This window comes from Microplitis demolitor, chromosome 1 (genome assembly GCF_026212275.2).
Source record: "Microplitis demolitor isolate Queensland-Clemson2020A chromosome 1, iyMicDemo2.1a, whole genome shotgun sequence".
Lineage (NCBI taxonomy): Eukaryota > Metazoa > Arthropoda > Insecta > Hymenoptera > Braconidae > Microplitis > Microplitis demolitor.
This window is the reverse complement of record NC_068545.1, coordinates 15357835-15378856: the sequence shown is the minus strand read 5'-3', so window position 1 is coordinate 15378856 and position 21022 is coordinate 15357835. Positions and strand designations below refer to the sequence as shown.

The window sequence follows — 21022 nt, the reverse complement described above, 5'->3', positions numbered from 1 at the left end:
CCCTCCCTCGGAAAAATCAACGAAAAATAATCAGAGAGGACCGGGATTTTGTAAAGATAGGACGTGTTGTTGTCCGTAGTTATTTTTGAGTAAATTGTTCTGGCCCAGTAGCCTTAATAGAATAATTAAAGAGTTAAAGTTTGTTTAATTTGAATCTTATTATATTAAGTCAAAAGTATACTTTGAGTATTGTTTATGGTTAAATAGTTCCAGAAGTAAATTATTATCAACGCCGGTAAGTTAATTGTATCATCATTTGTTGCATCGGCTATCGCTGGTCCTTCAGTAGAGTTGATCGCGGTATTTGTTTCATAAATAATTGAACCTGAGTTATTGTTGTAATAAGTTGAATATATTCGGCGTCCGTCACGGCATTTGGGTGCATATGTACTAAGACGCGTCGAGTAAATTCCTTAGGAGATTAGACAAGGATAGCGTATGTAGCTCCTTGTCTTACAACAGTACTTAAAATATTATTTCTCTGGGTAAAATTTATTTTATAATTTAATGGTATGCAACCCAGTGTTGCCAAATATATATTGAGTACCCGCGTCTTTCATTCCCCAGAGTAAATAATATAAAATAAAGAAAAAGATTAGTATTATTTTATTTGTTTACAATCTATATTAATTATATTGGGTAAAAATTTGTAATTTGTAATTTGGTTTCCCCAATGGATAATTTAATAATATTATTTAAATTGAATTGATTATTATTGTAACCATTTGTTGAGTTTATTTAAATATATTTTGAATTAAATAATTTCGTAAAAGGAACCCAGTGATAGCCAATATTTATTTGTTTGTTTCCTGGATATATTTAGCAGTAATTATTCCTTATTATTATTTTTTTATTCATTATATATTTGTTTGGTTGTCATTCCGCTTGGTGCATACATTCTCGCTCAAGATTTTGTCCCGTGATCTCTCCGTTTTGTAAAAACGGGCTGGCGCCTTCGTGCACTACCCAGCCTGAGGAGCTGGTCCAGGTACACCTTTAATTTATTTATAATTATTTATTATTTTTTGTTATAATTATTATCGTTATTTATAATTTTTTAATACACTTGGGTGACCACTTACGACTCCGGGTTTGTTTCACGTCTCCGTCGTGGAAAATAAAGACGGTTTACGTTATAAATTTAACGGACCTGCCGGTTTTTATACCTGCATCTTCATTGAGTCCACTTCCTTTTGAATGTCTCTCCTATTTCGTGTAAACACGAAGTGCAGGTGTCCCTATCCTCCGCTTAGACGACACTTCTAATCTAAAATATCATCAAGAGACATGAGTTCTTGAGCTCGAAAACAGCGGGAAGTTTCAGGGCTGGATTGCAGGATCAGCCGGTTTTCAGATTTTTTTTTTCAATGTCAGTAGTAAAAATGTAGGTTGGGATTCCTTTCATACTTGTGAATTTTCGCTTAGGGCTGCACTCGAATGTATTTGCTTAAATTGAGTATAAATTAAGCGTCAATATTCAGGTGTTTATAATAGGGTTATAAACATGATATATTATTTCATTATTGATATTTTTCAATGCTCCGTGGTATACTGTACCAAATGACATATTTTTCTTATTTTTCAATGTACTGACTCTTAAGTCAACCACCAAAACTCAAGATATATGCCTATTTGTCATAATGTTTGTAGTTTCGTCCTAAGTACGTTAACAGACTCATCAGTAAGGCTATGTTAACGCACTCTTGCCTTAAACTACATCTCATACTAGTACGCGCCGGCGAAAAACAGTGTTGTGGGTTTCAGCCAGACACTATACTAGCAAAAGAAGGCCCCTGTGAAAAATGAATCATACATGGCCGTATATGGCCATACATGGAGCATATATGGCCATGCATGGAGCATATATGGTCATACATGGAGCATACATGACCATATATGGGCATACAAACTTTTTTAATACAGTCGTACATGGCTATATACAGTCATACAAAACCATGTATGGCCATACATGGTCTTGTATGGTTCATATATGGCCATGTATGACTGTATTCAAAAAGTTGGTTTGTCCATGTATGCTCCATGTATGACTATATATGCTTCATGTATGGCCATATATGCTCCATGTATGGTCATATACGGCCATGCATGGCCATGTATGATTCATTTTTCACCGGAATGCACGCCTCGAACGCTTGTTCTGTGACAAATTAATCATACTTGACCATGCATAGCCGTATATGGTTCATACATAGTCATACGTGGGCATACAAATTTTTTCAATACAGTCATGCATGGCCATATACAATCATACAAAAACAATGTATGGCTATACATGGCCTTGTATGCTTTATATGTGTCCATGTATGGCCGTAGATTGCCTTGTATGGTTCATATGTGTCCATGTATGGCCATACATGCTCCATGTATGGTCGTGCATGGCCATGTATGATCAATGTTTCGACTATTACAATTACTTATGAACAGGATGTTGCAGTGTTAAAAAAGTAGAAAATTTTTTTGATATCACTAACAGCATATTGATGATTATATTTTGCTTTTTCGAAAGTGATTATATTCTTTGAACCTTACGTAGCACAACTAAACTTTGTTGTAACTGTCGGTCGCATAGCCTAGTCGTCAAAGCGTCGGTCTCTCGTACGGAAGGTCCCGGGTTCGTATCCTACTAAAGCGGGTGCGGTTATTAATAAGTCTAGCGTTTTTTCTCTGAATTAAAAAATTCCATTTCGATTAGAAGTTTAATTATTTGCATATTTGATAATCTCTGCGTCGCCAAAATAATTAAAAAAAATATTTTTTTTTTAATTTAGTTAAAATTTCTATACATAGTCATATATGGCCGTATCAAGCCATGTATAGCCATACATGATCATATATGGCCATGCATGGAGCATTCATACATGGCCATGTATGATTCATTTTTCACGGGCAGATACCATCCAAACTGCTTGCACCAAAATACTATGTGAGCTGTTGTACACATTTAAAATACAGAAATAACATAAATATGCTGATTTTCACTATTACAAGAGTTCAAAAATTATTTGTAGCTCTTAGATACAAATAATTTTAGATACAAATAACTCTTAGATAGATCGTCTTATCGCCACCGTCCATGTTACGGCTTTAAATAAATTATATTATTATTATTAGAAAAATTTATTTTTGAAGATAGTGAAAATTTGCATGATTTTTATGTCATTTTTATTATTATGTGCACTTCAATTGCAAGGTTCAGATAGATATCTTGTCTTAGAGACAAAAACTTATACAGAACATTTAATCCGCCGTGTAGCTGAACACGTGGAAAAAAGTTAATTATAGATACTTAAGGTATAAGCACTTGAAACATTGAAAAATGTGGTGAGCCTGAATATAGACAATTACCCAGATTTTCAATTCAGTTGAATTCTGTTTTGCAGAATTCGATAGAATATAATAGAATCAAAATTTGGAATTCTGTTGAATTCAGTTGTTTAATCAGGACTAGATAAGTTGATTTAAATTTCGAAAATAACAAATTTCTCAGTGTGCTTTATAAATTTAGATGTGAATTTATCGAAGAATCAGCTACTAGCTGCTATTTAAAACGAAAAAAAATGTTATTTATTAGATTTTCGTAATTAAGGTTTAGAAAAAGTAGATTAATGGATTATTAGTGATGTGATAGACTTTCTACGAGTTTTTTTTATAAATTTAAAATAGTACTAAAGAATCTTGATTCAAATTATTTTCAACAGATAATAGTTTCAACTAAAAATTTAAATGAATCTATAATTGAGACTTTTGGAGCTCAAATGTATTGAGCTGTTGAAGATGAAATTTTCCGCGTATATACGTAGTGTATTGGATTCTTAACCGAATTTTTAAATAATTGTTGTCTCTGTATTCAATACTTTAATTGTGTTAAGTAAATAATTAAAATAATGAGACTTCAAGCGCTTATAACTGTTGAACTGTTCTTCATACAGAAAATTTCATAAAGAAAATTTGGAAAAAACTCAAATGTACCACAAAATCACCACTCAACTTTATTTTATAGTCAATATTTCAATTTGTATAAGTAAATAATTTAAATAATTAGACTTCCAGAGCTCATAACTATTGAACTGTTCTCATACAAACAAATTCTTAGTGGCAGTCTTGTAGACGATTATTTTTACTACAAAATTACGATTAAACTTTTTTTTCTATAGTCATTATTTTAATTATTATCAGTAAATAATTAAAATGATGAAACTTCAAGAGCTCATAACTATTGAGCTGTTCGTTAAATAAAAAAGTTCGTAGCAACAATTTTGAAGAAAATCAAATGAACTACAATATTACTATTTAACTTTTTTATGTACAACCAACAGTTTAGTCTCCAGAAGTAAAAATAACGAATTTTTGTAAAATTCGCATATTCTAACGTCATTAATAGACGAAATATTAAAGACACAGATTTGATTCTTTGGACTTATTTATAGACAATTTATTGCTTAGGAAGGTTCACTGATCAATAATGTCCAAAAAAAAAGTCTTCACAGTTTGCAGCCATAAATAATGTAAAAAAAAAAGTTTTCCCATGTTATTTAAATGGGAAAACTTTGAGATCGATGATGGACCTCTTAAAATTAAAATTAAGAGCTGAAATTTTGACTGAATTTTTTTTTAGAGCTGACCAACCTATTTTTCGAGTGAGTCAAAAAAAGATTATCAATTTTTTCTGGAACACCCTAGTATATATATATATATATATATATGTGGGCCATTCCATGTCAAATCGAACAATGGTTGGAATCGACCCCTTTTGATTTAGACGAATTGTGGTCAGAAGTTTCATATTACCGTATAACGCATGTTTGCCAAATGAAAAAAATTTTAAAATTTTTCTTCAAAAGTTATGCAAAATTCAAAATTTCGCGATTTTTCCAGTTTTTCAACTTTATTCTTTCAATATCTCGAAAACTATGATAGTTACAATAACGATCCAAAGCTTTTTTTAAAATGGATACTTAAGGCTATGAAAAAAACAATATTCCAAAAAAAAATTTTTAAAAATGACAAATTTGTCAAATTTTGAATTCTTTAAATTTGTCAGAAATAACAATCGACATCAAATTTTTGGCTCAATTTTTTTTTTGCATAACACCACGTACTTATTTTAAAAGATTCTGAAATTTTCAGAACTGTATTTTTTGCTTTTGCAAAAATATGAATTTTTGAGTTTAAAAAAAAATAAATTTTTTTTTTTCTTGATTTTTTTGATAAGTAAAGTTTAGCATATATATATATATATATATATATATATATATATATATATATATATATATATATATATATATATATGTGTAATAGAACGGACTTTTGAGGACACGATTGCGTCTACAATCTTCCCTGATTAAAAACTCCGATTGAATCTGATTAAAACTCAATCAGAATTCTATCAGTTTCAATCGGAAACGAATTTTCAATCAGAAATGTTCGGGAGCGTTTGAGGCCTCCGATTAAATTTCAATCAGATTCAATCGGAAAAAAATATTTTTTATTTTCCGATTGAATCTGATTAAATCCGATTGAAATATATCAATCAGATTGAATCGGAAAATAATAATTTTTTTTAAATTATTTTCCGATTGAAACCGATTAAAACTGATTGAGAAAAATTCAATCAGATTCAATCAGAAAATAATATTTTTAATTTTCGATTATTTTCCGATTGAATTTGATTAAATCCGATTGAAATATCTCAATCAGTTTCAATCAGATTCAATCGAAAACTTCCGAATGATTCCGATTAAAGCTGATTAAAAGTCATTCGGAAATTTCTGATTAACTTTCAATCGGAATCATTCGGAAGTTTCCGATTGAATCCAATTGAAACTGATTGAATGTCAATCAGAAATTTCCGATTAAATCTGATAGGACGTTTTCAATCAGTTTCAATCGGAGTTTTTAATCAGGGTTATCCGATCTTAATAAAACTTCCTACACTTATTTTATGTGTAATTATCACGGTTAAGTTCGAAGATGGGCTGAATCGGTCGATTAGTTTAGAAGTTATGGCTGTTTAAAATTTTATCGAATTTTCGAAAAAATCAGTTTTTAATCACTTTCAAAGTCCATATAACTTTAAAACTAAAACTCATAGGCAATTTCTATAAAAAGTATTTTATAGCTTAACTAACAAGCTTTAATTTATGACCTTAAACTTTATATTTAGACCACTTCTTCCAATAATTTCATAGTTTTGAAAATTTTAATGGAATAAAAAAACAATGAAAATATGGTTTTCATTCCGCATAACTTATGCTCGTCCCATTATAAACCAATTTCGTCAGTTGTACTTTATTTTGCACAAAATGACCTGTGTGTGGTATCTTGAGATGGCGCTATTGTGAATTGTGTGTTTCTGGGTGCCACGTATCATTGTAAGTGGCACCCGGAAATTTAGAATGTTTCAATCGTACCTGTACGTCCTATAATTATAACTGGTCTTGATATTGTAACAGCGATTACAATTATGATCTTATACGAATTAAATTTTCAGTACTTTATTTATATGAAGGTTAGTTTGGTACATTACCTAAATAATGTTATATGTCAAATCAACTATCTGAAGTTCTCTATCGAAAATAATCGTTGCCTTTTTTTACCTTCATTTTTAGAAAATGAGTTTAATTTCATGTCATGACTATACACTAATATATAAGGTAAATGTCCCAATACCGTGTAACAGGGTAATTTTCAACCTTGCCAAGTTTGGCCCCTTTATTAATTGTTGTTAATAAGGGCGCCACTGGAAGATAAGACTCGGCCTTCCAGAACCGGAGATGTTATATTTAAAAATTTCAGGGTCGTTGAATTTTATGAGAGTAAGAAAGGATGAGGAATTAAATTTATCACACAATACTTTATTAATATAATTAACAATTTTATTTATCACTACAACTATACCCACCGGGTTTTACTTCACTTATAATTAATTTATTACACCTGAGTTCACCAGACTTTATTACATTAAATATTTGGTCTCCTGGACCTTATAAAATTAAAATAATTAATTGGCCCCTGGCCTGATCCCCTGGATCTATTCAAAATTTAGTCCCCTGGACTTATTACTATGACTTGGCCCCAGGCCTGATCCACTGGATCTTAAATAAAATTTAGTCCCCTGGACTTTATATTAAACAAAATATTCAATTGGCCCCTGGCCTGATCCCCTGGATCTAATTAAATTTTAGTCCCCTGGATTTTAATACTGGCCACCGGCCTGATCCCCTGGATCTATTAAATTAAAAATTGGCAACTTGCCAGATCCCCTGGATCTAATTATTTCCAAAATATTTAATTAAAAAAATTCCCCTGGAATTATTTCATTTCGCACACACACACACACACACACACACGTTGAACTTATCTTTCTCTTGTCCACTGGACTAATTCACACACACACACCGAATTTAATTTATATAAAATTTTCTCACTAATATTTTAAATTTTCTTAATTTAGTTAAATTCAATTTCCTCTTTTATATAATTATTTAATTAATTTATAATATTTTACCAGTAATAAAATTCCATCAAGTATTAGATTTCTTTCTCGAATAACTGACGCTATCTCTCTCGAATTCGTGTCTTTCGCTCTTCGCGTTAAACTTTAGATTTTTTTTTAACAATTTTCGGACATCAACTTATTATTCTCAATTTTAATTAATTAAATTCTCAATCTTTTATCGCGAGTTTCACAGCACTTGTTTTTCAGTCTTGTAAGTTTTATCTTGTTAATTTACCGATTAATTTATTACATAACAAAGACTAAATAACTATTATAATTTCTGGCCTCCTGCCGAGAAATTCTACTCCTTAATTTACAATTAATGATTAATAAATTCTGGCTTCTCCCGCCGAGAATTTACTCTATTGAAGACGCAAAGTTGTTAATACTTCTGATAACTTTATTCTCGATGTTAGTTAATTTAATAATTCTGGCTTACCTGCCGAGAATTAATTTACGCACAGCACTTCGATATTAACATCAAACTTTGCACTTATTCACCGGATGATACTGTTGGCGTCTCTCTAGCTTCCCTTGATCTTTCCTTAGTTTCCGGTTTTCTGGATAAGACTCACGGCAGATGGACGTCCGTTAGGCTTGTCGGCTCGACCGACTCTCTCCCTGATTTTGCGGCTGTCCTGTTGTTATATATTTTTAGCTCGGCCATTTTCGGAAACTTCCGGAAAATGGCCTCCCCACTTAATTAATTTTGGGACAGAAGTCCGAGCTTCTTCAATTAGCGCACCCGGCGACAAGTCGAAAAACTCTAACGGGTACTTATTTGGGGTTTCGGCTCGGGTAACTGACCAGCCGTGGGAAACCACGATTTTCCTTGATGATAAATTAAATTTTACCCCGTTACAACCGGAACAAGACCCAATACCGGAACGATTTGATAATCATTATATTATATTTCAACTCGTACGCGATGAAACTAAATAAAACTTTCTTTATTTGAAACCTTAATCTTTCAGTTAAAAAATAAGATATAAAATAGATTTTAGAAAATATTTAAAATATGAACAAAAAAAAATTGTTAATTAGAGCAATAGTCTCGGATTCATAACTTTTTCATGTCTCTTGATGGTTTTGCTAAGAAATCAGTCAATGGTCTTAAGCTTATAGAAAATGCATAGAATTACTTTTCAATAATCTTTTTTTTGTATATGCATCTTGAATGACATAAAATTCAAGAAAACATATTGAAAATGTGAAAAAAATAGTATTATTATATTAATTTGACTGTTCGTCTATTGGTACACCAAAATAAACCCGTGCCCAGTACCGGAACAGCTAATCATATTAATGTTATCGATAGACATTAACGGTGAGTTTTATTGGCTGGCTAAATCAAGTACAATATTAATTATTACTGGAGCCCTAATATTTAATGCAGTATGTATGATTGTTATAAAAAATAGATTAAGTATAGATAAACTCTAATTTAAATCATAAAAAATAAATTTTTGTTTTTAGTTTTTTAACTTCCCGCTAAAAAAATCGACGATTTTCAAAAATTTCGGGAAGTTATTGTGTTCACCCCGATTTTCGAAAATCGAGTTTTCATCAGATGTCGACGTTTTGAGGTCCTAGGAAGCTATTCTGACTATTTTCAGAATGATGTCCGAGTGTGTGTATGTGTGTGTGTGTGTGTGTGTGTGTGTGTGTGTGTATGTATGTATGTATGTATGTATGTAAACTCTTTGTAACTTTTGAACTAATTAATCGATTTGGATGGTTGAGGTGGCAATCGAAAGAGCTTGTTGGCCATCAACTTTCCTGAAAATTTCAGATTATTTGATCGAATAGACTCGAAAATATTTGCGAATTACGAAAAAAAAAAAAAATTTTTTTTTTTAGTTTTTTATTGATTTCTCAAAAACGACTTATACGATCGACTTAAAAATCTAATCAGCTCTAGTACTCAATAAAACGCGTCGATTGCCACCTCAATCATCAAAATCGGATAATTCGTTCGAGAGTTATCGCGGGAGAAAGAAATGGTGAAAAACGGTTTTTTTTTAATATTTTCGAAACGGCTGACGCGATCGATTTCAAATTTTAATCAGCTCTAGAATTCAATAAAACGCGCCGATTGCCACATCAACTATCAAAATCGATTGATTAGTTCAAAAGATATCGGCGTTGAAAAGTTAAAAAAATAACATTTTATGTTATTTTTTCCGGATAAATCATAACATAACGTAACAAAATGTGCCTGATATCATACCAACTCATCTTTTTCATGGTTTTTTTTGATCATATAATGTCATCGAACTTGGTTTTTAGTTTAAATCATATTATCAACAAAAAATCGATAAAACGTAGTTTTTAATATTTATATCGGATATTTCATATTTTATTGTTTCTTACATGAGTCAAAACTTCTTTAAATCCTGATTTTGATCCCTGACATCGATTTCTGCCTCAATACACTTATTTTACTGAACATAATCAGGAACTAAATTTTAAAAACCGCTTCATTGATGATTTTCGATTCTTAAATTTTCAAACTTCAGCATAACAGGTAACTTATTAGAGCTAGAAAAGATCGTAAAAAAACAATTGCATGTGATAGCATTTTCGAGCTCGAAGAGCTCGAAAATATATCTACATTAATGTTCTCGAGCTCTTTGAGGTCGAAAACAGCGGGAAGTTTTGGGGCTGGCCCGCAGGGTCAACCGACGCCCAGATTTTTTTTTTTTTACATTATTTTTCTAGTAACCTCAAATGATTTATTTTGTTTCTATTTTTTAGTTCAAAAGATTTATTTTCATTGAATATTCAATCATTTTAAAATTTTAAATACATTTTACATTATGGGTGTGATATAGCAGATATCAGACAAATTTAAAATTGTTAATAAATCGAGTAAATAATTAATAATATAAAATTCACAAAAATGCAAATTCAAAAAATTTTGAAATTAATAGTGCTTTTTTTGTAAATATTATTTTTTTAATTATTCATCTTATTTATTTATAATTTTAAAGTTCTCTGATGTCTGCTACATTCATACTCGTTTTACATTAATATTATTTAATAATTATTAATATTTTCACCATGAATAAATGCAAAAAATAACTTATTTTATTTACTGTTCCGGTATTAGGACAACCGAATTTCCGTATTGGGACAAGGCTATTTCAGCGTTCCGGTATTGGGTCTTTTGGGTGTCATAGAAAAATTTTTTTTTTTTATATTAAATTTAAGAAAAATGAAGTAATTTGATTATTTTTGAATTGGTAAATGTCTATTCTATATGATGTAATAAATTATTTTGGTTTATAATTTATTTGAATATTTTTAAAACGATAAAAATCAGTCATATACCCTTCGTCGTTCTGGTATTGGGACATTTACCTTATCACAAGAAATGTATGTATGAAACTAATTTTTTATATCGATTAATTGAAAAATCTACCTTCCATTTCGGCTGCCGAATGTCCTTTTTTTTAATTTTGAATCGTTTTAAATGATTGCTTATTAAAATTTCTATTTTTCGAATCGATTTGGATCGTTTTTCTAAATCAGGAACATGACTTGTGTATAATTAGATGTTTAAATTTCAGAAGTTTATTTTACAGTATTTTGAAAAAAATGCGATGATTAATGACGGCGATAATATGTAATATATGGTTTTTTATTTTTTAAACTCGGAAGGATAATAATGAAAAAAATCGGTCTGTCGATTGATCCTGCGGGCAGGCCTCAAAACTTCCCGTTATTTTCGAGCTCCTCGAGCTCGAAAATACTTTTGTATGCCGTTGTTTTCGAAAAAGATGGTTTTTACCATTTTTTTTTTCCAACGATATCTCTCGAACGAATTAACCGATTGAGATGGTTGAGGTCGCATTTGACGCGGCTTATTAAGTTCTAGAGTTGGTTAGATTTTGAAATCGGTCGTATAAGTTATTTTTGAGAAATCAATAAAAAACTAAAAAAAAAACTTTTTTTTTTTCGTAATTCCCAATGTTTTCGAGTCTACTTGATCAAATGATCTGAAATTTTCAGAAAAGTTGATGGCCAACAAGCTCTTTCGATTGCCGCCTTAATCATCCAAATCGGTTCATTAGCTAAAAAGTTATAGACCGGTTACACACACACACGCACACACACACACGCACGCACACACACACACACACACACACACACACACACACACATGCATGCAGACACTAGGACATCATTCTAAAAATAGTCTGAATAGCTTCCTAGGACCTCAAGACGTCAACATCTGATGAAAACTCGATTTCCGGAAATCGGGGTGAAAACAATAACTTCTCGAAATTTTTGAAAATCATCGACTTTCTTAGCGAGAAGTTAAAAATAGGATAAGTCATAACGGAAGCATGTCAGCCATAAGAGCCTGTGTATGAGAATTTTGAAAATGTCGTTTTAAGAATTTTTTTTATTAAGAAAATCGACGGTCGATCGTTTTCAAATTTTGAGAATACATTGATAAAGTATTCATTTATATATACTAAGTTTCAACTTTTACACGGAAAGATTAGAACCCGAGTGGTTACTGTTCTGCACCCGACTCAGTACGGTTCTAGAAAAAAATGAAAGAAAATTGAGTTAGCACCCGACTGAGTGATGTGCGCCACACGACTCAGTCAGGTTCTGCACAGTAACCAGTGTAGCGCTGCACCACAGTCGGAGCACAGTAACCAGTCTGGTGCCGCACATGAATGGTTCGTGTGCGCACACGAATGAGTAGTGTTCTGCATACATAAATAAAAAATCAACTTGTCTTTAATAAGCTTGCACCGTATTTTTGTTACCTTAAATCTCAGACCATACTGACTCGCGTGCAGCACCCGAATGGTTACGGTGCGGAACCATAACTATTCATGTGACACACATTAGTCAGTAGTGTGCTCGAAAATCTTCGGCTGAGAATTCTCAAGACATTACTTATTCGTGTGCTGCACCCGAGCCATTCATGTACGACACCAGACTGGTTACTGTGCTCCGACTGTGGTGCAGCGCTACACTGGTTACTGTGCAGAACCTGACTGAGTCGTGTGGCGCACATCACTCAGTCGGGTGCTAACTCAATTTTCTTTCATTTTTTTCTAGAACCGTACTGAGTCGGGTGCAGAACAGTAACCACTCGGGTTCTAATCTTTCCGTGTAGTATTGGTAAATTCTCTTTGTATTAGATTCGCTCGAACTTCCTTAAAAAGCATCATGTCACTCGAAGAGCATTTCCAAAGATTGCGTGGGCTAGCCAAGGGAACTGCGTTCCTTGATCGACGGAGTTTTCCTCCTGTAGTGAGGTCTGATTCAAAATTTGAAGAGAATGTAGAAAATAGCAAACTGAGCAAAAGGCTAGAATCGGCGGGGGGTATAGCAGCAGCTAAATTCCTCATAGGATGGTATTTGTAGATGTTCAGTCACGAGCTTGATCATTTTTGAAAAGCTTCGTGTACTTTCGCTACGTCCGGGAATTGCCGAACTCGCTACTGACTGCAAGTCAGAATAGTGCCGGGTCACTCGCTATCTGGGCCCGGTACATACAATTTCTAACTCATGGCCGTATCAAGACGCCATGAGAACCCGCTAAAAGCCGGCCAATCATATAATTCGTTTTATATTGGCCAGCCAATGAGAGACTTCGCTATCAACCACTTCCTTTTGGCGCGCTTTAAGTCAATGGGAAAATTCGTCTCATACAGCAAAGCTGCCACGTCACCATCGAGCGGCAACGAAGAAGAAGACGCCTGCTCAAGCCATTACGGACATCGTCGATTGTTCAGTACAAATACAGCTATCCGTCTAAGCGCTTCGGCTTGCTACTTTAATTCTTGTGTGATATAAGTCTAAACCGCTCTGCTAATTATCCTCAATATTTAGTCAGTAAATTAAGGCTGCTATTTATTGAGAATAAATAAATTTTTATTCGCGTGTAATTATTATCCAAATTAATTTCCGTGAATCTAACCGCTATCAACCACGTGTTAATTTTTATACGTGAGTTTTACGTCGCATTCGCTCAGTAATATTAATTCTCACAGGTTTTCAGTGTATATATTGTTAATAAAACATCCAATTAATAATCTGTAATCTTTGTGTTAATCTTTAGTTATTGAATCAACCACACCTACACCAAAATCCTTTTTTGCATTCTCTCAACTTAACAGTAGAATAATAGGATATCGAAAGATACAAATGCTATGTTGATCTTATTCTATAGTATGACTACGTCTGACTTGAAGACGTATATATTTCCAGATGATTTAGTGAATGGAGAAAAAAAAACTTGGAAGTCTGAGTTACTTGGAGCAGAGACAGCTAACTTTGTTAACCCTTTAGCTTATTCACATAATATGACCGAGTTTTAAACCAAGACACAGGATGCGACTGGGTATATGACTCTCCTAGGTGCGACACAATGGCACGACAAGCTGATAAAAATCTTAGGTGAACCTAACGATTTAAACAATACAAAGAATGCTAGAACAGTCAAACTGATCTAGCAAAGAATGCTAGAAGAGATAAACTTGATTGGATTTTTATTTTTCAATATGTTAAGAACTGCAGTTAAGGAATATCCTCATGTTGCCAAACATATCAAGGACAGAACTTATAAAGCCTACAAATCATTGTGGGGATATTTAGAAGGTATAGAATATTGTTATCCTCCTAATTTAAAGATGATTCAGGAATTTAGTATGGGCTATAGAAAATTAAGATCCACTTCATTGAAATGTTTTTCCCCTCTAGTTTAGGCTTACGGTCATGTAATCCTAAATGCAAAAAATGAGGTCAGATCCATTTTAAAGGCGGGATGTCTTCTATCATTATCAAACGTTGGATTAGGAATATTCCATTAGACTCAGGAGGCCTCTAGAGTAGCTAAAATCCTTATTGAGAAAATTATGGAGTATATGGCCATACGACGACAATTTAATACAAACTTAGCTCTTTCGGAGTTATTAACAAAGTATGCAGCTGATCCTGACTCATACTCATGGCCTTGGGCTGGACTTCTTATAGAGAGAGCATTTGCTAAGCTCGCAGTCTCCTCCGATCCTAAATACGCTGCAGTAATGTTAAGTATTGCAATCGGAAACGACCCAACAAGTGAATATGGGACATTAGTTCTATCTCTCGTAAATAAAAAAATCAAGTCTATGCAATTACTTTAGGAACTTTAATTACAGAGCACTACAAGAAGAACGGAAGTACGGTGGAAACAGATGCCGCCAGAAAATAGAGCTGATATGGGAACATCTCTACCCGCCATACTATGCGTCGTTTTACACCCGCACGTCCAATCACGTTACGATGATATAACCTTTCTAAAATTACTAAAACATTTATAAATTTTTTTATTCCTTTAATTTTTTGGATGTATAAATAACAAATTTTTCATCTCCTATAAAATTATCATCTTCGCGGTTTTATTCGACAAAAAACTAAAAAAATCCTTTAGCTTGTTTAAAGTTAGCTTTTTTTTCTAATTTTAATAAAAAGTATGAATATTTTTCAACATCTACCTTTATATAATTTGCATACGTAATGAAATTTCTTTTAGTCACGTCAAAGAAGTATAACTTCTAGCGCGCGAGCATAAGTACACGTACCCAGAATTTTTTATAAATTTGCAGTCGTATTTTTTGTCTTTCATACAATAATAACAACTTTTACTTTTTAATTTGTATATATTTGTGTTCTAAAAACGATATATTTTATAAAATATCTTATCATTATGTTTAAAGCGTGAAAATCTGACGAAAATCAGTTAGAAAGAAAAAAAACACATTACCATACTTGACTCAACTAATGACGTATTAATAAAATAAATGAATTATTATTCAACTCTTTAGAATAAGACTAAATTTTGTAGTATAAATTGGTTACTATTAAATAAGTATTATTAATTATGTAATAAATTTCAGAACAGTATTTTATGTTTCTATATAATGTATATTTTTTCAAATAAACGATTTTCATATTTCAGTAATTTGCACCTAATGTCACGATTTTTTTTGTAAACAGTCAACTTATTTATAGTCACACGCCTTATTAATAATCGATATTTCATTTGCAAAGATTCATTAACAAACATACATAGCTGAAAAATTCTATCTCTGTTACAATATTTTTTTTAGTCCTAATTTTAACCTTTCATGCGCTGGGTTAACTTTGATTTTCAGTTGCTGAATAAGGTCAAATATTTTTAAAGATGGACCAACTTTGAAACCAGTCAAATCTATGATTTGGTCTTTCGTAAGTGTGAGGAATGTTTTTCCATCGACTTTACGTTTACAAAAATTGTCACAATAAGCAGCACAATCATTGATGCGCAAAAACTGTGCCACATCAAATGCGTTCCACTCGGTAGGCACTAATTCCCCGCAATCAGAACTTTTCTGCCATCCATCTGCTATCCTTGGGATATACTTGCCAGTTGTTGGATTTACCTGAAAATTAAAAGCAATCACAATAGTTCATTGCATAGCATATTTTACGGCTCGGCGAAAATGTACCACGCTTAAAACTGCATTTCCCCTAGACGACCGTGGCACATTTTCGCTGAGCCTATTTTACGCCAGCACAAATAATTTAGTTAAATTATAGATAGTACATTGCATAGCGAGTGGACTATAGATGAGTCTTTATACAGGAGGCACAGTGTTTTTAACACGAGTCGTAGGTGCCAAGAACATTGTGGTTGACGGATAATAAATGAGCCCACGTGCTATGCACTATATTCAACAAATGTCTAATTTTTTGCAAATTATTATATCAGCAATCAAACCCTAAATCAGGTGGCGTTATATATGATATTAGTTATTGACTGCTCCCACTAATCGGTTTTTATTTATTTCTTATTTTAATTAATAAAAAAATAATCAACGTATTTAGATATAGACACTGCCATAAAAGTTGTTAGATTGATTGTACTACTCATTCCAAATATATTTAGTGACGAAATTATTTGCTCTTGTGATAATAGTAGTTTTCTTTCGAGAGCGGTCGATAATGACTTTAGAGGAATGTGATTATGGATTCAAATGCGTTTATGACCTTCATAATCCAACATTATTGAGGAACACAGGACGCCACTTGCTTTTTAACATATTATTAACCACCAATCGGTAAACGGCCATTTAGGGTTTGCTTTCAGATATGGTGAGGCGCGATAATCAGGCGTGCGTTGAATAAAGATAGTTCTTAAATTAATTTATAGGAAATTAATGTATACTAACGTGAATGCTAGAGGTAGTGGGTTTTTTCTTCAGTGGTTTGGAATTTCCACCATCACACTGTGTCTCATTTAATGAATGACCCTGTCCACTGGTTGGACTCGGTAAAGTCTGATCTGGTCCAGCTGGCTCCAATGCTGGTTCTGGTTCTCTTTCATCTGATTCAAGTAAACTTTCTAACTCTCTATAACGTTCAATTTTTGTACCCTGTACCAGTTCTATTTCTTTTTTACACTCTCTAAGTCCTTCAATACGTTCGCTGTGTCTTGAAAGGACATTTTTAACACAGCTTATCTTACCATTTTTTTTCATTTTTCTTTTTGCTTTACGTTTAAGGCTTTTGGGTGTTTTTACAGGTGAACTGATAATCTTAACAGATACACGTGGCCCTTCAAGTTTATGATCAACGAGGTCACACCAACCTACCGGATAAATATCAGGACTCTGACAGTCCAGCCACTGATCGTATTCATCTTCCCAACCATCAAAATGAACACGTAATAGTCGGCCAATAACACGAGTAATTGTTGCGACACAGACTAATCTTGGATCCATTAAATCTGCTGCTTCTAATCTCATTCCTTCAATAAAACCATGCTGCGGAACTTCACGATTGAATAATTGAATAGGTGCTGGAATAGTATTTGTTTCAACTAAATAAGTATCCCAAGAAAATGTTGTTGGATCATAGCCTTTAGGAGGTGTAAGAGGTAAACCGTGTTGAGCACAAAAACCGATTGGAAAAATACATGATGAGCTAACACAGTAACAGAACCAATCAGCACCGCTAGTATCTTCGTCGTAGCTATCGATTCTTATCATAATATAATCTTCTTTAAGGACTTGCATCACTGTTGCAGCACATATTGCAGAAAGATTAAGTGGATCTATTGCTTCAATTTTCATTCCTTCACGAAACGTATAACCAAGATGTATGTGATGGCTTTTTGGCACGTGAAATAAGTTTTCTGTAGCATCATCTGAACATAAAAGACCTTTTTCTAAGCGCTCTAAGTATTCTGGGTATGCATCAAGAGTCTGTCCAACTTTTTTAGCCCAGCCGACAGGATGGATCAGAGGCGAATCTTCGTGACACCAAAAACCATTATCTTCTGGCGGAGAATCGTAGTATCTGACATGTAATCGTTTACCAACAATTTTTTGAATCGTTGCAACTTTAACCTGTGAGATTCTATTTTTGTCTACTACTTCTAAATGCAAACCACAACGAAATCGAGATTTTAAACTATCATTAACTTTATTATAAAAATTCGTAGGTAAAGTTCGAGCGCCAGTAAGTCTTCTCATAAGGAAATCTTTCCAGTCTTTATACTTATTAGCAATTGTATTGGGAGGGATTAAAGGTTTCCCAATAGTCGCACACCAACCAACCGGATGAATATCACTAGAACAAAGTGAAACCCAAAAATCCTTCTCGGCATTCTGTCCAAACCCTTCATATCTCAATAATGCTCTGTAACCAGAAATTCTAAGGACAGTAGCAACCCAAAAAGAATCTGGAAAAGCTTCGCAAACTTCGTCGCAATCTGTATTCTCGACTTCTACTTTCATTCCAACAGTAATGTTATCCCATATATCGGATATTGGTGCATGTTTAAAGCAGGACACTGGCGCTGCACAAAATCCTGATTCAGTAAGTTGTGGTGTCCAGTCATAAGAGCCGGCCATTTCGGCTGTTCTTTTTCGTCTTACAGGTAAATCTTCTGGCATTACCGAGTCTGTGATTACTTTTTCTTCTATTTTTTCTTCTGATGAATAGCATTCTTCACAATTCATTTCATTAGCACTAGCGAGCATCTCATGATCAGAAGTTCTCTCCTCTTTAGGTGGATTAATAGTCTGATTGTCAAGCTGATGAGATGGACTATAAGTTGAGTCGGCCGTAGACGTTGTGTGCTCGGAAGATCTAGCACATGCTCTGCTACAAAATCTTCTTTCTTTTGTATAAAAAGCATGCTTAACGCCTATCGCACCGCATTTTTCACATACAGCTATTCCGTCTTTACGAATAGGAATAAAATTTAGATCCGTATGAGGTTGATAAGCAATTGGCGTCTTTAGTACCAACCCAGGATGTTTTATAGGTTTAATCTTACGATTTTTGTTATCTTGAGTTGTCTGAGTTGCCACATTACTTACTACCATTTCACGCTCTTCTTCCTCTTCAATGTAGTCTTCCAAGGTTAGATAGTCACTCATTCCTTCATTTTCCGCTTGAGTATCATACTCCTATAAATTAATGGAAATATTCAATATTTGATAATTTACCTACAAATTATATTTTAGTAATACGTGCTTATATTTTTATGTACTTGCTGAATGTTTTGACTATCAACTGATTCCATTGTTTCATCGATCTCCGAACATTCGTTCGCAAACTGCTGAGGCATATATCTGACCATTGTAGTAGGAGCTATTTGATGATTCCGTATATCATCAAATGAATGAGCACTATGCGTGATAAAAGGACTCCCAGCAGCATGTCTTGGATCTATTATGAGCTCAGATGCAGGTTCATTATGTATCATCATATCCCCCATCCAGACCATTCCCAATTCAGGAATACCGGGGATAGAAGTGTACACTGAATTCATACAGACATTCAAACCTAATTGAATGTAAATCAAGTAATATAAATGCACAACGGAAATTTACAATAACCAATTATTAAAAGATATCAGCTAAAAGATGATTGTTCAAGCATTTGTATTCTTTTTTGCTTTACTAATTACTTTAATGCTTGAACTAGCCCTGATTAAAAAAATTCATTAAATAGAATTAAAGTCAGAAATTCACCCAACAGTATATGAATTCATGTGTATAATTTCAATTCCTTGATTTTTTTCTCGGCATCGATGTAACCAATATCACCTCTATTCTTTTCAACGACTAAATAACTCTTGAATTTCTGGTTTTAAAGAAAATTCCAAAAAATTAAAATATATTAAAAATTCTGAATTTTTCTGAATTCATTTAAATCAGTAAATGAAACTAAATTTCTGGTCTAGTCTATAATTAAAAAAAATTAAAATGAATTCTGAACGAAGAATTCTCCTCAATCCATTCCAATCAGTAAATACTATAGGAATTCAAAAGTATTTAATTAGTTTCAATTTTTTTCAATGAATTTTTTTAATCAGGGCGAGAACACAAAAATCTAATGATAATAATATAATGTAAGTTTATTTGATTAGAGAACAGGCGTCTAACGACCATAAGACAAAATATACAATAGGAAGTGTACAGTAATTTATATTGAGTTTAAACTAACAAATTATAGATTTTAAAATAATAAAATTTAACGTAATTCCTCAGAGTGATTACAATGAAACGAACTATATTATTGGCATATTATTTTTATTCTGTTACTGATGTAATAAGTAATTGTAACGTAATGTTTTAAAGTTGCTAGAGTCGGATCCACGGTGATCCATGGCGGTTACGAGCTCCACAAAGTCGTACTCAGAATCAGAAAGGATTTCTGATATATTGATATTTGAGCAATTAGCGCTATAAGTGTATCAGTTCTGTTGTTATTACAATGCCTAGCGATGTTGTGATTTAATTTAATATTTTCTTTTAGCAAAGTGTTCTTATCTTAATAGTACATTTAATGTAATTAGCAAAATTGCTAATTGTTTTCATATTTTTCATACATTGTCAGAGGTAAAAATTAGATTTTATAATTCAAATGTGTGATGGTTCGTACATTTAACCTGTTACTGTATGATGTAACACTAAAATCTTAGAAGCTCAATTGATTTTGAACTCCGAGGATTAAAATGTCATTTAGTAATACTTTTTTTTTATAGAATCTACGTGACCATTTCCCGTGAACATTAATAATAAAAATTGAACATAATAAGAAATGTAAATAAATTACAAACCATTCGGTGCCTGCATGTTTGATACTACTTGAGGAAATATTAGAGTCTTGTATTTGATATTACCGCAAACTGTCTCTTTCACAATGCGTATTTTTCATTTTGCTCACTTCTGCCGACATTATTTGTCAACTTGTTCGAGGCAAATTCTTAAAAACTAATTTGCAGACATGATTTTCGGAGTCCAATTAAAGTTGAACAATGTAATTAAAAATAAAAAGATGTCAAGCTATAGAGGTTCTTTCTTTCTACTTTTCATACATGCGTAAAGGTGAGTTTTCATCACAGATATTCAATTCAACTTTGAACAATAATAATGTAAAACACCTGACTGAAGATGGTTGTCCAGTTTAATACGTGAAGTGTAACTTAGAAAA

At 32.7% G+C, this 21022-nt stretch overlaps 1 protein-coding gene across 4 annotated transcripts; it reads right to left on the bottom strand.

Annotated features, from left to right (window-relative positions):
• Positions 1-14918: 14918 nt before the first annotated feature.
• LOC103572029 (polycomb protein Sfmbt) lies at positions 14919-21022 on the bottom strand. 4 transcript variants are annotated; one of them, XM_008550412.3, is made up of 4 exons: positions 20649-21022; positions 19074-19345; positions 16744-18990; positions 14921-15954 (listed from the first exon to the last, which is right to left on the bottom strand). In XM_008550412.3, the coding sequence occupies exons 1-4, from the start codon at positions 20662-20664 to the stop codon at positions 15625-15627; spliced, it is 2865 nt and encodes a 954-aa protein (XP_008548634.1). In that variant the 5' UTR covers positions 20665-21022; the 3' UTR covers positions 14921-15624. The 4 variants fall into 4 exon arrangements, with proteins under 4 accessions (XP_053598177.1, XP_008548635.1, XP_008548634.1 ...); XM_008550411.3 differs by having other exon boundaries at positions 14923-15954; positions 19074-19369; positions 20649-21021; XM_053742202.1 differs by lacking the exon at positions 20649-21022 and having other exon boundaries at positions 14919-15954; positions 19078-19163.